Raw genomic sequence first — 14,061 nt, forward strand, 5'->3', positions numbered from 1 at the left:
TACTGATACGCAGGCTGGAGAGTCTGACCTGAACACGAGGGACGTTGTCCTCATTGCCACAACGGCACTCATGGCTGCAGTCAGCTTGCTCTGTGGCTATTAAGATGGGTGCAGGGTAGCCGTTCTGTCCTCTTTGTTATATGTAGAATGACCTCAGTTTTCTTTTCTGTCTGATTGGTCTTAGCCTCTGGATTTGCTTTTGCTGTGTTCTGTTACAAAGGCCGCCTCTCTTTGCCTCCCTCCTCCACAACTGGAATCCAGCCAAAATGTACCAGAACAAGATGCTCCTAATATTTGAACCTTTTGTAAGGGTGCTGATTGCAACTTGGGTAAGTTCAGTTTAATCCAAGGTAGAAGCTTTCTGCTGCTTTTGGGGAAGAAAATCAATGTCTAAAAATAAAACTTAGGCATAAAAATAGGGCCAAATACTCATTAACTGCCTCACTTAGCTGAATACTGAAATGATTTCAACAGTGCTAAATCAAGAATTTGTGTAGAAGAGGTTGAGTATGGGTTTTTTTTTATTCATAGTACTTTATCTTTGATAAATGGGTTACTGTAATTTGTCATTTTATTCAAAAGATGTGAATTATATAGTTCTCAAGGGCCTCATTTTTGGCTTATATTCATTCTGACCCTTGAATTGTGTTCACCAGGCTTTTAGAAGGTATGTGGTGGGCTGTTACAGGAGAAGCTGGAGAGGCAGGCAGGGCCAGGAACCAGAGCCCGCACGGTTTGGTAGGCTAGGGTTAAGAATGTGGATCTGAGTGTGGCGGAAAGCCACTGGAGGGATTTAATTACGAAGATGTCAGAGAATGATTTATAGTTTAAAAATATGACTCTTGGCTGCTGTGTTGACAGTGGATCATAAGGGGGCAAAAGTAGAAAAGGGTAACCAGCCAGATATCTATTTCAGATATTAAAGTAAGAGCTGATAGTGACTTTGGAGTATGATGGTAATGGTTGACTTGTAGTTTTATTTAATCCATTAGCAAAAAAGGACTGAGTAGTGAATTAGATATGGGACATGAGGGAAAGGATGAGTCAAGGTTGATTTCTAAGTTTCTGGCCTAAACAACTGGGACGGCTTGGTATCAATTGTTGAGATGAAGACGGAAGAAGGAGCAGGATAATTTTCATTGTCATGTTTGGGGTGGGGCAGGGAGCTGTAGGAAAGGGAATGAGGTGGAAACAAGGGCTCATGTAATTCTATGATGCCTATAAGGCATCTGAACAAACAGGCCAAATGGGTTGTTGAATATATGACTTGACTCAGTAGACAACTTGGAGAATCCTTGGCATACAGATGGCATTCTGAATCATGGAAGAAGGGACCTCACCTGGGGAGAGAGTACAGAGAAAATATGAAGCCTGAGAACATCCATATTTCCACATAAATAGGGCAAGCCTGGGAGGAGGCCCAGGGAAGGACTGAGGAGGAGCAGCAGCAAGGAAGGAAAAACTAGAAGAATGCAGTGGTCTAGTGATGAAGAGAAGGATCTTCCAGAGGAAGGGAACAGCTGGTTATGTTGAAGCTGCTGTAAGCCGGACAGGATAAGAACAAATTGTATCCACTGTTTTGAGCAATATGGAAGTTCTCAGTCACACTGACAAGGGAAGTTTATGACATGTCATGCAGACAGGGGCCTAGAGTGGGCTGAGGGGAGATGGTAAAGGGGAGCTGGGGATGGCTATTTAAGCAATTATTTTAAGAAGTTAATAGAGCTGAGAAATAGATGGGTAGCTAATCAAGAGCCAGAGGGAAATATTGTTTTTTTTTCTCACATTCTTAAGAGGGGGCGTGTTGGAGAGTTTATGCTCATGGGACAGATCTGGCAGAGAGAGGGAACCTATGCTACAGTAGAGAGGGGGTGTGACTGCAGCGGCAAATTGCAGGGTGCAAAAAACATGTGAGATGCAGAACACAAGTGAAGCATTTGGCTTGGAGAAGAGGAGGCAGAGAGATTTGACATAGCTATTAAAGAGGTGGTTGAATTGGCAGTAGGGGGATGAGGGAGTGTCCATTATTAATTGTAACTAATTAGTGAAGCAAGAGCGTCAGCTAAAAGGGAGATGGGAAAATGGGATGCTGTAAGTCTCAAGAAAAAGTAGCAAATATTGGAGTCACTGTGGAGAATGGGAAGGTGAACCTATAATAATGAACATGAAATCCCCTAAACTTATAGTAAACAAGGTGGATTTGAATGCTGTTTTGCTTGGAAAGAGAGAGATTAAAACTTGTTTTTTCTTAATAGCCTATAAAGGTAAAAAAATATTATATATTAACACATGTTCACAGTAGGAAATTAGTTTAATGATTACTTATAATCTTGCTATTCAGAGATAATCATTGTAATATATCTTTTCATTTGTTATGCATGCAAATACACCTATAGGAGGAAATATTAAAGTCTTATTTTTATAACTGATGCTATTTTACAAGATTTTACTTTGCCAAGCATTTTAGCTATTGCTCTGAGAAAGATGAAAGCTATTGGAGTGATAACTTTCTCATATTGCAAATGTTTTCTATAATCATATTTTAATGTTTGTGTTGCTTTTCCTATTTTCACATAGATATACCTATAACAGAAAATTTACAGCCATGTTAAAAAGGAGCTCTTCCAGGGATGTATACCAATTATTTTTTCTACTATTTAAAATGAAAGTATAAATTATTAACCTACCAGATTTTAATTTGATTAAATGTGATGAAAGGAATCTAATTTTATTTTTAGAATAGTTTTAATCATTCTTAAATTCCATATCCTATAATACAACCTTGTAATGGTAGCACTCCCAAATGATTTCCTTAAAATTTTCTTTCAGAAGTATTTAAAACTATGTTATCCTTTCAAGATGTTTTTTAAAGAGTAAAAATTATCATAACATCACTAGAGAAAATAAGTTGTACTTTACTTACTTGAAATTATATTGTATGTATAAATATTTTTCCATCCGTATCTTCTTACTTTAAAATTTTTTAAAAAATATTTACACTTTGGAATTTTTAAAAAATTCTCATCCAAGGATATTTTATTATTGATTTTCAAGAGAGAGAGAGAGAGACAGAAAGAGAGAGAGATACAAAGACATCAGTCAGTTGCCTCCTGTACACACCCCAACCAGAATGGAACCTGCCACTGGGTATGTGCCCTGACTGGGAATCGAACCCACAGCCTGTAGGTGTACAGGACAATGCTTTAACCAACTGAGCAACCTGGCCAGGGCCACTTTTTAAAGTTTTTGAAACAGTCTCTGTAAACATGACTTTAATGGCTGCCTTATGATTTGCACTATTATTGGACATTTCAGAATGTTTCTAGGTTTTGTTTTAATTGCCTTTTTATATGTGTGATTATAAATAGCACTATAGCTAACATTATTGGCACTTAATATTTAATTGAATTTCGTTTTAGTATATTTATTATAAAAGTACTACATATCTATTATAGGAAGTCTTAAAAATAACAGACAAAAAGTATTACCCAGAGAACCACTATTGGACGTATACTAAATCTCCATTCATTCAGCTGCTGTTTTTCAGTACCTGCCATATAGCAGGCACTGCTTCGGAGGCGGAACCTGCTCCTCAGAGCTAACATGCTAGTGTGCACTGGGTGATATGTCACTTCAGTCTCCTACGTGCAGAAATGTGTGTGTTTTAAAAGAGGACTGTGCTGCTTAAAAGTTGCATTGTAACCTAATTTTTTCCTATAACATTAAGAACTTACTTCCATGCTACTGAACTTCTACAATATCATCTTTAATGGCTGTAGGAGAATTACTTTTGTGGATATACCATATTTTATTCATCTACTATAGTCAGACATTTTCTTTTTCCATTCCTGTTTGCTCTTAACATCCATAAAATGCATTTTGCTTCTTTTTGATAGGATAACTGACATGACCTCCACAAGACATGAAGGCACAGGCAGAGTGTGCTGTCTGTCCTCCTCAGTCTTGTAACATCTCTGAGCGGATCGGGGGTAAGTGCCTTTATAACACACCCGAGCGTAGCTGTTTGTAACATTAGAATGGAGTGCAAGCACACAGTGCCAGGGGGCTGTTGCCTCTGAAGCCATAACACTGTGAACTTTTCTGAAAGATCAGTTAATGAGAAATAAGGAACAGACTGGAAGTTTGCATGAAGATTAAAAACCATATTTTCTCCTGTCTTTTCTGATTAAGACTCCTTCTGTTATCTGCTACCAGATAGAAAATCACTAGAAGGGCAAGTTTGATTGATTGGTTGATTGATTTTTTTTTTTTTTAAGTGTAAGCTTAGTACTTATTCAACACTTGACAGAAGGCATTATCAGGTTTGCTAGGTCCTGTGACAGGAATTTTTAATTAACTGATAAAATATTAGAGGTCTGTCATAGAACAGTTAGGAAAGTTAACAAAACCACTGCTTTTCTATCCCATCTTTCCATGTCTTTCTCTCCACACAAGACCACATCCCTCCAGCACTTTGTACAGAAATAAACGAAATCTCTCTGAGGAAGACAGGTAGGACATGGCCGAGTGGAAACGGCCCCAGGGGAGGAGGCAGAGGAAAAGACCTTGTGACAGGGCCACACAAGCACCCAACTTCCCCGCGTGGGTGGCCTTGGCTGGGGTGCAAAGGCACTTACTACACCGCCCATGAGAAAAGCTCCTTTTCAGTCTTCCTGCCACAGAATTCACACAGAGGGCACGCAGTCTACTTAAACTGTGTTGTGAAATGTTCAAAGAACCTGGATGCCGCCTTCAACAATTATGAAATGGCTAAGTATACTTTCTTTGCAAAACCCTTGCTTTTGATAAATCCATTTTGGTTTTTAAAATCAGCTTCTGGAGTGGAGGATTAAACTTCCACATTTATATTCAGAACAATATTTGTTAACTAGTTCTGGTTAACTCATGGGATACCCTGAGAGTGGTCCTAAAGCTGAAAGAAGTGAGTCACTTCATTCCTCCTGTTGGGCTCCTCCTGCCCACGTGTTCCCTCACTTGAAACTAATGTCTGCGTATTCCTAACCGATTTCTGCACAGACTGTCTTCTATAGGCTCAAATATTACCTAGCCCGACCAACGTAAGTGTGCTGTAATCTTTTAGGGCCTGCTGGCTCTAGCTAGCTGGATAAACTAATTTGTTATTTTATAGTAGGTGTTAAAAGTGAGTGTTCTCAGGGAATAAAAATCAACAGGAGTCTTTTATTACATAATATACATAATTTCCAATAACTATAGCCGGCCAGGATCAGAGGAGAAATGAGATTATTGATCCAACTAGTGTTTCTGTGCTTTAGGCTGTTGCCAATTCTCATAACTACAATGAATCAAACAGATATTCAATTAAAATAGCAGTAACTCAAACATGGGTTGAGTTACTTCATGGGTTGTTTTTAGTAATTAGACTAGCAAAGGTTCTTGATGATATGTATAGGCTGCTGACCTAAGATAGTACTTAGGCCTGAGACCTAAGTACTGACCTAAGATAGTACTTCTACATAGTCCCAATATAATCCTTGATAACCATCATCACTAGTTCTCTTTATAACTGCTCTTGATTTTATATACAGTCTTTCGAGCTTTCTTCAATCACAATGAGTGAGCAAACAGTCACTGGAAGACCTGATGAAGATATAATTCTCCCTTGCTCATTTGAGAGTGGGCCCAAAGTCATAATTCACTGGAGGAATCCATATATGTTTACACATACTACAAAGACAGTGACCATTTGTAAAAGCAAGATCCCAGATACACAAACAGTACACGCTCTTCGACAGTGGAATTCATGGTGGGCATGCCTCCCTATCGTTCAGAAGATTAAGCCTTCTGGATGAAGGAACTTACATGTGCTGTGTGGGAACAACAGCTAGAAACAGCCCAGAATGCTACTAAAGGTGGGAGGGACATGCATGTAAGGTTGATAAAACATAACAATGATATCATTCCATGTTTTTCTGAAGTGTCTTGTTCTTAATTTGACAGGCTCTGGGCTTTCTTCTATGTCCAAACATATAGATATACATCATTTTTAATGAATAGTATCTTATAGCACAGACATGCTATCATTGATACACCCATTCCCCCACTGGTAGGTATGCAAGCATTTCCAGTGTTTTACATTACAAAAAAAATGTTGTGATGAATATTCTTATGCTTAATACAGGAAAATGATTTGAAAAAGAGTATCAGACATAAGATTTTAACACGTTACTTCCACCAGCAGTATAAGAGCATCCATTTTTCCCTTACTCTTATCAGCACTTAGTATCATCAATTGAAAAAATTTATGCCAATATGATAGCTTAAAATTGTTGAATTATTGAGTTAAATTACATTTTTCTATTTTCTTAATGGAGCTAATTTTAACATTACATACAATTGACCCTTGGAGAACACAGGGATTAGAGTGCTGACCACTCACACAGTTGAAAATCTGCCTAAAACTTAAGTCAGCCCTTCCCACACGTGGATTCCCAATGGCCACGTGACCCTTGAATCATGTGGGTTTGGATCACGCAGGGCAATTGAAAAATACCCTCATGTAAGGGGACCAACGCAGTTTACAAGTACGTTGTTTAAGAGTCAACTGTGTCTCTTGTCCATATTGATTGTACTTATCTATTCATTTATTTATTGGGGGAAGGGGCATTTTCTAATGGCTGTTTTATCCCGCAATGTTCCTTCTCCCTCTGTCCTATATAGCTGCTTCAGACCTGGACTCAGAAATCTAAGAATTATATGTAAACAGCGTCAAAAAGGCTGAGTCAGCACCTGAAGAGCATGGAATGTTGTGTGAGCTCTAGTTTATAGACCCAACACCAACACTTTGGTTGCTCAGTGAGGCCATTTGACTTCTTTCTAATATTCTTCCTGGAGAATCAAGATGGCTAATTGCTCTGTATCCACAAATCCCCTTTTTTCACTTGTAGATAACCACACACTATCTTAAGGTTCTATAGTTTCTGTGTTGCTTTTGCTTTCAGTAACTGCCAAATTTTTCCCATAAAGCTTAGCTTTTCCTTTCATGGGTATTGAAATAACAAATGCTGTGCACAGATGACCTAAAAAGAAGCTGATGAGGACAGTTCCTTATGTGCCCTTCTTTCTCCCCCATCGCTTTCATCACACTTGTGGGGAAGTAGGAAGAGAGGAACACAAATAGCTCCTTCATATGTGGCACGTTAAGTGTTCATCCTCGTCCAGTTATCACACAGAATGTGGACAATACACCTATCTCTGCAGGCACTCTGGAAGAAATTGAATCTTTTGATCCTTTTTATAATGGTAGAGTAAATATCACAGGATCCAATTTATCTTATGAATGTGCCGTTGAAAACTCGGTGCTGAAGCAAACATGGACAGGGAGATGGACAATGAAAGATAGGTTTCCTGGGGCTGTCTGTGTGTATGTGCTGGGTCAGAGGCGGGGAGGGAACGGGCTGATTTACAGGGAAAGAAGGGGAGAGAAAAGACAGAAAATGCATCCATGGCTGTTAGAAAGCCGGGACTGGAGTCCCAGGCATAATATTTACTGGCTGTATTACCTTAAGCCATCATTTTTACTTCTGACCATTAGATCCTCCTTAATGAAACGGAAGTAATTCTTACCTTCCTATGTGTTTATGAGTTGAAGGAAAACATGTAAAGGGGACGGTAGCAAATCTATTCATAAGTACTCCTGTATTTCTCTAGAGTTCATCCTCTACAGAGGATTTCCCACTAGCATTGGACTTTAAAAGATCAGAGGAGAAGGAAAAAATGCTTATGTATTATCAGGTCACAACCTCTGATTCTTGCCAATCTTTCAACTAAACAAAAATTAACTGATTAGTATTATTGCTTCCCTTTAGTCTCTTCACATAGTCCCGGCCCAGCCATCTTTATCAACGCCGCTGTCATCGCCTGGGTGTTTTCACACACCCTCCTCTCGTTCCTTTGAACAAATCCCAACTCTGACCGATCTCTGTGTCTATAATAAAGTGTTTCAGAAAAATTAAGGAGAAGAAAAGTATACTTGACACTGTTTACCCAATTCCAAGGAAAAATGTTGTTTTCATTAGAAGCAAAGCAAGATTTTTCTGTAAATACCCATTGCATAAGGAAAGCAGAGATTAGCTTCCCATTTTGGCCTTCTCCTGAGTTTTGTATTCTCAAAATGCCCACCGAGGAGACTAAGGTTAGGAGTGGTTCACACTTGTACATGATTTGAGTGCTAAAGGTATGGTCACCCAATGTCCACTTTTCATCAGCCAGGCGGTGGTGGGAACATGGGAAACAATGACAATGTTAATATTAACATTGTAAATATTGTCTATGGTAAATTGTATCTCCTCATGTTTATTTAGAACTGAGTGTCCTGAGGCACCAACAGGTCCTTGGGCTCCATGCTACTTATCTTGCTGAGGATCTGTAATGTGCTAACTAAGGGTTGTTGCTCTCTGTGAGCTTAAGAACGTGGATTCTTATTTTCCGGATCTACAACATCCAGTATAAACATAGAAAACAAAAACTCAACCAGGAAGGGTATGTAAAAAGAGAGCAATTAATTCTGTTCACTGTGGCTGGGTATGAATGGAGTTAAGAATACATGCTTAAGAAAGTTGCCTGAGAGCAGAATTTTAAAAGAGTTGTAGGAAATTCCAGGAAACATAGGCATTCCAGGTTTAAAAAAATGCATTATGTGCAAAAGCACAGAGGAGTAAATATCGCTGGGTTTTTGAACGTTTAAGCTGTTGACTGTCAGGCTAAATCATCCAGAGAGAAGCCTGGAGAGGAGGCCAAAAACCAGATGAGAGGCCCACTGCACCTTGCAAAGGAGCTTAAATGGGGTCCTGGAAGTAGTGCGGAGCCAAAGAAGGATGAGAAGCATCAGAAACATCCCGGACTTGAAGTTTAGATGGTTTTCTTTGGCATATTCTCTTCCAGGTGGACTAAATAGTAGGTGAGTCTAAGACCAGAAAGAACAATCTAGGGCAGTCCCTAGAAGTCAGCCTGCAGAGCTATAGAACAGGAAGGACAAGATGGAGCTGATTGGGGACAAGCTGAGAATACCCAGCACTGTCCCTGATCCAAAAGAGCCCAGTCCACTGGCTTGTTTACAAACACTTGGAAATGTACTTCTTATTTGTAAGACATGACATTTTGTCTAGAAAGAGATTAAGAAACGATTGAGGCCAAAAGTAACAGACACCTAGGGAGTAGATAGAGGGACCAGAGGGGAGTCCTAGGGAAGACCAGCACTGCTAGGTCCACAGAAGCAGAACAATGAGTTGACAGGTTAGTAACTGGTAGCAATGTTAACACCCGGTGCCCATGCTTGGGTGCTCACTGTCAGACTGTAGGAGTTAAAACCCAAGGGGTGTCATCTCCCTTATCGGCCCAAGCTTAGGCTACCTTGAATGCCTAAACTTAACCTTTGTGGGGGCCTTGGAAATAGTGGTAGTAAACGTTTTCTTTAAAGAAACTCCACAAGAAGGTATTTTCAATGATATTTCTAAATACATTTCTGAGTGTGCCTTTAAAAATTCATTTGAAAATTTTATACTCATTGATGTTTCCTTTTCTGTCCTGTTGTTAGATGGCCTTTGTAAAAAGCAAAGAGAAAGCATTTTACTCTCATATGATGTTGCAAACTATATTTTCCTACTGAATGATAGGAAAATATCATTCCTACTATGAAGATATCATAGTCACTTGGTCCAGAGTGGAAAGTGGTATATCCACCATCCTGGCTTACTTTCTGAGCTCCCCACAAAATACAATTATCAATGAACCCTGACTTTCATGGGATGAAGAGCTAATAAATGAGAGTGACTTATTTTCTTTGAGGGATCTTAGTCTCTCAGACAATGAGGAATATTTATGCAATATTTCTTCAAGCAAATATGCTTGTGCTCATGCTCCAAACACGGCATGTAGGTAAGTTATCAATACAAGTAGGGCTGGGTAATGGGTTTAGGCTATAGCAGCAGAAATTGTGAGTTGCAGTATTTCTGAAAATGTTTTCTACAGGGATACTTCTGGTCAAGACGGCAAACAACATCCTTACTTCAGCCACACAAAAGTCCTGCACTGAAAATAAAATCTCTCATAAGATTTCCTTTTTAGGGTTTCAGGGCTTCAGAAATTAAGAGGGAACATACATATTTTGTGACTCTGTGAGCTGAGCATCTTGAATTCCTGTTTACCACTGTCTCTACTATGTGCCTCAGGGTCCAGGATTTGGGGAGCTGAGGCTGTAGGCACAGTGGGAAGTTGGAACTGGGGCCCTGCTGGATGCTGGCCAAGCAGAGTCCGTGAACCTGGTGCGAAGAGTCACCAAAGGACATTTGACATACTAAGTGTGACTCAGCTAATTTTTACCTCTATTGATAGCTAAATGCCAAAACTAATAATTTAAAATATTTCTAGTCCACTATTCATAGGGGAGTGTGTACCTATGAAATTGACTTTCTAGGTGGGTTGGCTAGGCCCTTACCCATGAACTATTAACTTGACATCATGGAAGATCATGTCATGTCTCTTTTTATTCTTTATTAAAGCTATTTGCATCAGTGAATATGGCTTAGAAATATTTCTATCATATCACCCTAGCTGTGAAAATTAGTAGGAACAACATATTTGGAGGTTTGGTGCTTCTATGTAGTGAGATTAAGGAGATAAGAAGAGAGCATTGTCCTTAGGTTACGTGGTCTTCAAACACAGAACCCTCTAGGCACTAAGTGATGACTCCTCCTTTGAGAGTACTGGAGACTGAAATGTATTTGAAGCTCCTACTTTTCTCCCAAATAGGAGTGTTTGTTTTATGTAAAACACAGTTAAGCTTGCATCCTTTTTTCTTTTTTTTTTTTTTTACTGTTGCTTCATGTTGGATTCATTTCAAAGTATATCAAAATAATCAGGAAGAAATGGTCTGCAGACCACATTTGGCCCATCTTTCTAACCAGAGATCTAACTTTCAGTTTACACAACGGGAAGTCTCAGGACCAATCCGTCTCTGATAATATAGAAAACAAGCTTTCTGGAACCTCTCATTCCCAAGCAAACCCTGGCCCATTGAGACTGGAGGAGGGTCAGCTTTTACCCCCCAGGAAGAAATCTGCAGCGCGAGCTACCCCAGGAGGGAAGAGAACAGGGCAAATAGTCCTGGCCCCTTACACAACACTCTTTCAAGGAAACTTGGTTTTCTATTCTGAATTGCAATTTTCCACTTGCTGCCTGGTTCAGAACATGTTGCAACGTTTGAAAAGGAGGCCTAGATACGGGTGCTTATTATTCCTAGAGTCTAGATCTACTGGATAATGGTTGCAGTGAATTGAAGAGAATTAAATAACTCTTACTAAATTCTGCTGCTGAATCAATATGTGACCTTGGGCAAATCTCTTTACAGATGGGGGAACTCAAGGTCACAGTTAAGTAAGAAGAAGCAATACCTGGCAGGATTTTTGCCAGGAGGCAAAATATGCATATGAAAACAATTTGGAAAGTCAACTTAACATTTCTACTTAATTGCTCCTTCTTTACATGGGTATAGAATTTCAGAATGACACAAATATGTAGAGAGATTAATGTTTTTTATTGTAAAACATTAAGAGTATGTTCATAAAATTGACATCTATTATATAGAGCTGTTCATTTTAAAAAATAGCCATAACCTTTTCCTCCCCCTGAATTGGGCTTTGTGCTCTAATGCTTGCTGAGCTCACAAGATTAGCAGGTTCTGACTTTGGTGACACTAGGTGTCTAAGTTTCTGCCTTCTGGGGTCCCCACTTCCTTTAATACCAATTACACTTCTAGCACCAACAAAGATGCTGGGAAAAGTTCAGGCTTCTCCAGTTGCTCCTGAGGAGCTTCAAGCATTGTCATCCCTGTGGTCACCTGTCACCTCTTACTCAAGACCATGGCTCCTTCTTAGGTCTTCTCATCACCTCTGCATTCCTTGTCACTGTTTCTCTAGGAAGCTGTCTTCTCCAAGTCAAGGGTGAATCGCACCCTCCCTTTATCCCCCAAGGAGAACCCTGGACTGAGGCTATTTGCAGTCATGATTATTCCTTTGTAAAAAGGGTGCTAATTCTCTTACCACAATATAAAACAATAGAAACTTAAATGCATAATAGACTCATGGCCTCTTAGGTTTTCTCTCCTGACTCTCACCCTCACTAAACCTCAAATTATTAAAGTTACAGCTTTTACAGGTTTCCCACAAAAGAGACAAGGAGACTGGGAGGTATTATTTATGCTCATAAAAACCCTCTGGTCCAGACAGGCTTGTCTTTTCCCTGTGAAAAGTGTTTTCACTAATATGAAATTTGTCTGCTACCCACAAGGCAGAAATAACTTGTTTTAAAAATAGTATGCATGTTCTACCCATCCACCCACATATTTTCTTTTAATTTTTGGTAATTTTTCTTCTGGTTTATAGACTTTGTTTGTTTTATTTAGAACGGAGTCAAAGAATGGTCCTCTGCATAATCATTCTGCCCTCAGTGATTTGGGTGCTTGCAGTGCTTCTGGCGGCACTTAGAGTCCTGAGGTCAAGAAGATACATCCATTTTGTCAAAGATAATATCCCATGGAGGGTTTGGTTCTGTCCCTGGGGGTTCAAGTTGAGGTGAGACATACAGCTGCATACCTACACTGCTTCTGGGCATGTAAACATCTGAATTTTCCAGAAAGTCACCTGTAAAATTTATCAGAAATCTTTTTAAATGCTTTATGCTTCCACCACCTAACTATTCTAATTCTAGGAATTTATTCTGAGTTTAATCATCTGAGACACACCAAACTATATATAATCACGTTCACTGCAGCACACTGCCACTAATTCCAGTGTTTCTACTATTTCAATATATAATGGAGGACTGAGTAAATTAACTTGGCATCACATGTTAGTTAAGTTTTTGCTTTTACTAAAAAAAGATTTAAAAATTAAATCTGGCAGTAAAATAATGTCCAGAATGATTCCAATGATCTGGCATTGAAAAATGGCTGCCAAGAAATAATCTAAAGCTTTACAAGTGGTTGCTTTTGGAGAGAGGTTGCTTCTCTCCCCTACTCACCTGCCCAGGTACTTTATGGACTTCCTTAAATCCCCGGCTCTGTTTTCTCTTTCTTTGAGCTTTATGTACAGTGGCCACTGCCCAAAATAGTATTTTCCTTTATGTGTCCTTTTATTTTAATCCTTTTAAAATGTTTAAAACCTTTTTCTAAATTTTCTGCAATAAACTAGTGTTATTCAGGGCAATTTAAATGATATATTAAGATGCCACGGTCATAGGACTTCTTAGGAGACTTCACTTTTATCATCAGAATTAGATCTAGAAAAACCTTATTTCTATATTTTGCAGATTAGGAAACTGGAATGCAAGATATTAGCATAAATGCTAACTATGTATGTGAAACAGACTTAAGCCCACCTAAGATGACTCAGCTAACTAGTGGCAAAGGTAGATCTAGGCCCCAAGAAGCTCCCCTTATGCCATAATTCCCTCGAGAAGGCTCTGAGTGTCATGGGAGGTTGAAAGCAATCCCACATCTCTTCGTCTGGTTGCTTTCTGCCTATCACTGCTGTGCAAGTTAGAGAATCTGATCATAGCAGAAGCCATTATTGAAGGTAAGATATTAAGAGTGACCATGAGCAAGAGTTTCAACAATTTTAGCCCTGCGATTGTACTAATAGGTAGACTAGTCCCCTCACTTGTTACTCCTATCTCTTAGGTGGCCAGAAGTAGAAAAGGTAGGTTACAGGCAAACAGTTCATCCCACAAATGTAACCCTTGACCTAATATAATGATACTTGTGATTGGATTAGGTTCAAATTCTAGGAGAGATTTTTTTTTTTTTTTTTTTTTTTGCAAATTCAGGGTTTGTGGCAACCCCGTGTCAAGCAAGTCTATTGGTACCATTTTTTTCCAACAGCATTTGCTCACTCATACCTGTGTTACATTTTGGTAATTCTTCCACTATTTCACAATTTTTCATTATTATCACATTTGTTATGGTGGTCTGTGATCTTTGATGTTACTAGGGCAAGACATAAAGATTTGTTACTATGGCATAAAGAT

The 14,061-nt window shown here is 39.1% G+C and overlaps 1 protein-coding gene and 1 long non-coding RNA gene across 3 annotated transcripts in view; both read left to right on the forward strand.

Annotated features, from left to right (window-relative positions):
• The first annotated feature begins 8 nt into the window (after positions 1-8).
• LOC139440692 (uncharacterized) overlaps positions 9-14,061 on the forward strand; it is a 41,391-nt gene continuing 27,338 nt past the window's right edge. The window contains exons 1-2 of one of the 2 annotated variants that reach the window (XR_011650871.1): positions 9-329; positions 3,897-3,989. This is a non-coding gene — a long non-coding RNA (uncharacterized lncRNA). The remainder of the gene's footprint in view (positions 330-3,896; positions 3,990-14,061) is intronic. The other variant, XR_011650870.1, reaches the window with a different exon arrangement.
• HHLA2 (HHLA2 member of B7 family) lies at positions 5,592-10,072 on the forward strand. The gene is given in 6 exon segments (XM_024577901.2): positions 5,592-5,679; positions 5,682-5,759; positions 5,762-5,862; positions 7,083-7,413; positions 9,654-9,915; positions 10,009-10,072. Coding segments are annotated over 6 exon segments (924 nt in total).

This window comes from Desmodus rotundus, chromosome 2, assembly GCF_022682495.2.
Source record: "Desmodus rotundus isolate HL8 chromosome 2, HLdesRot8A.1, whole genome shotgun sequence".
NCBI lineage: Eukaryota > Metazoa > Chordata > Mammalia > Chiroptera > Phyllostomidae > Desmodus > Desmodus rotundus.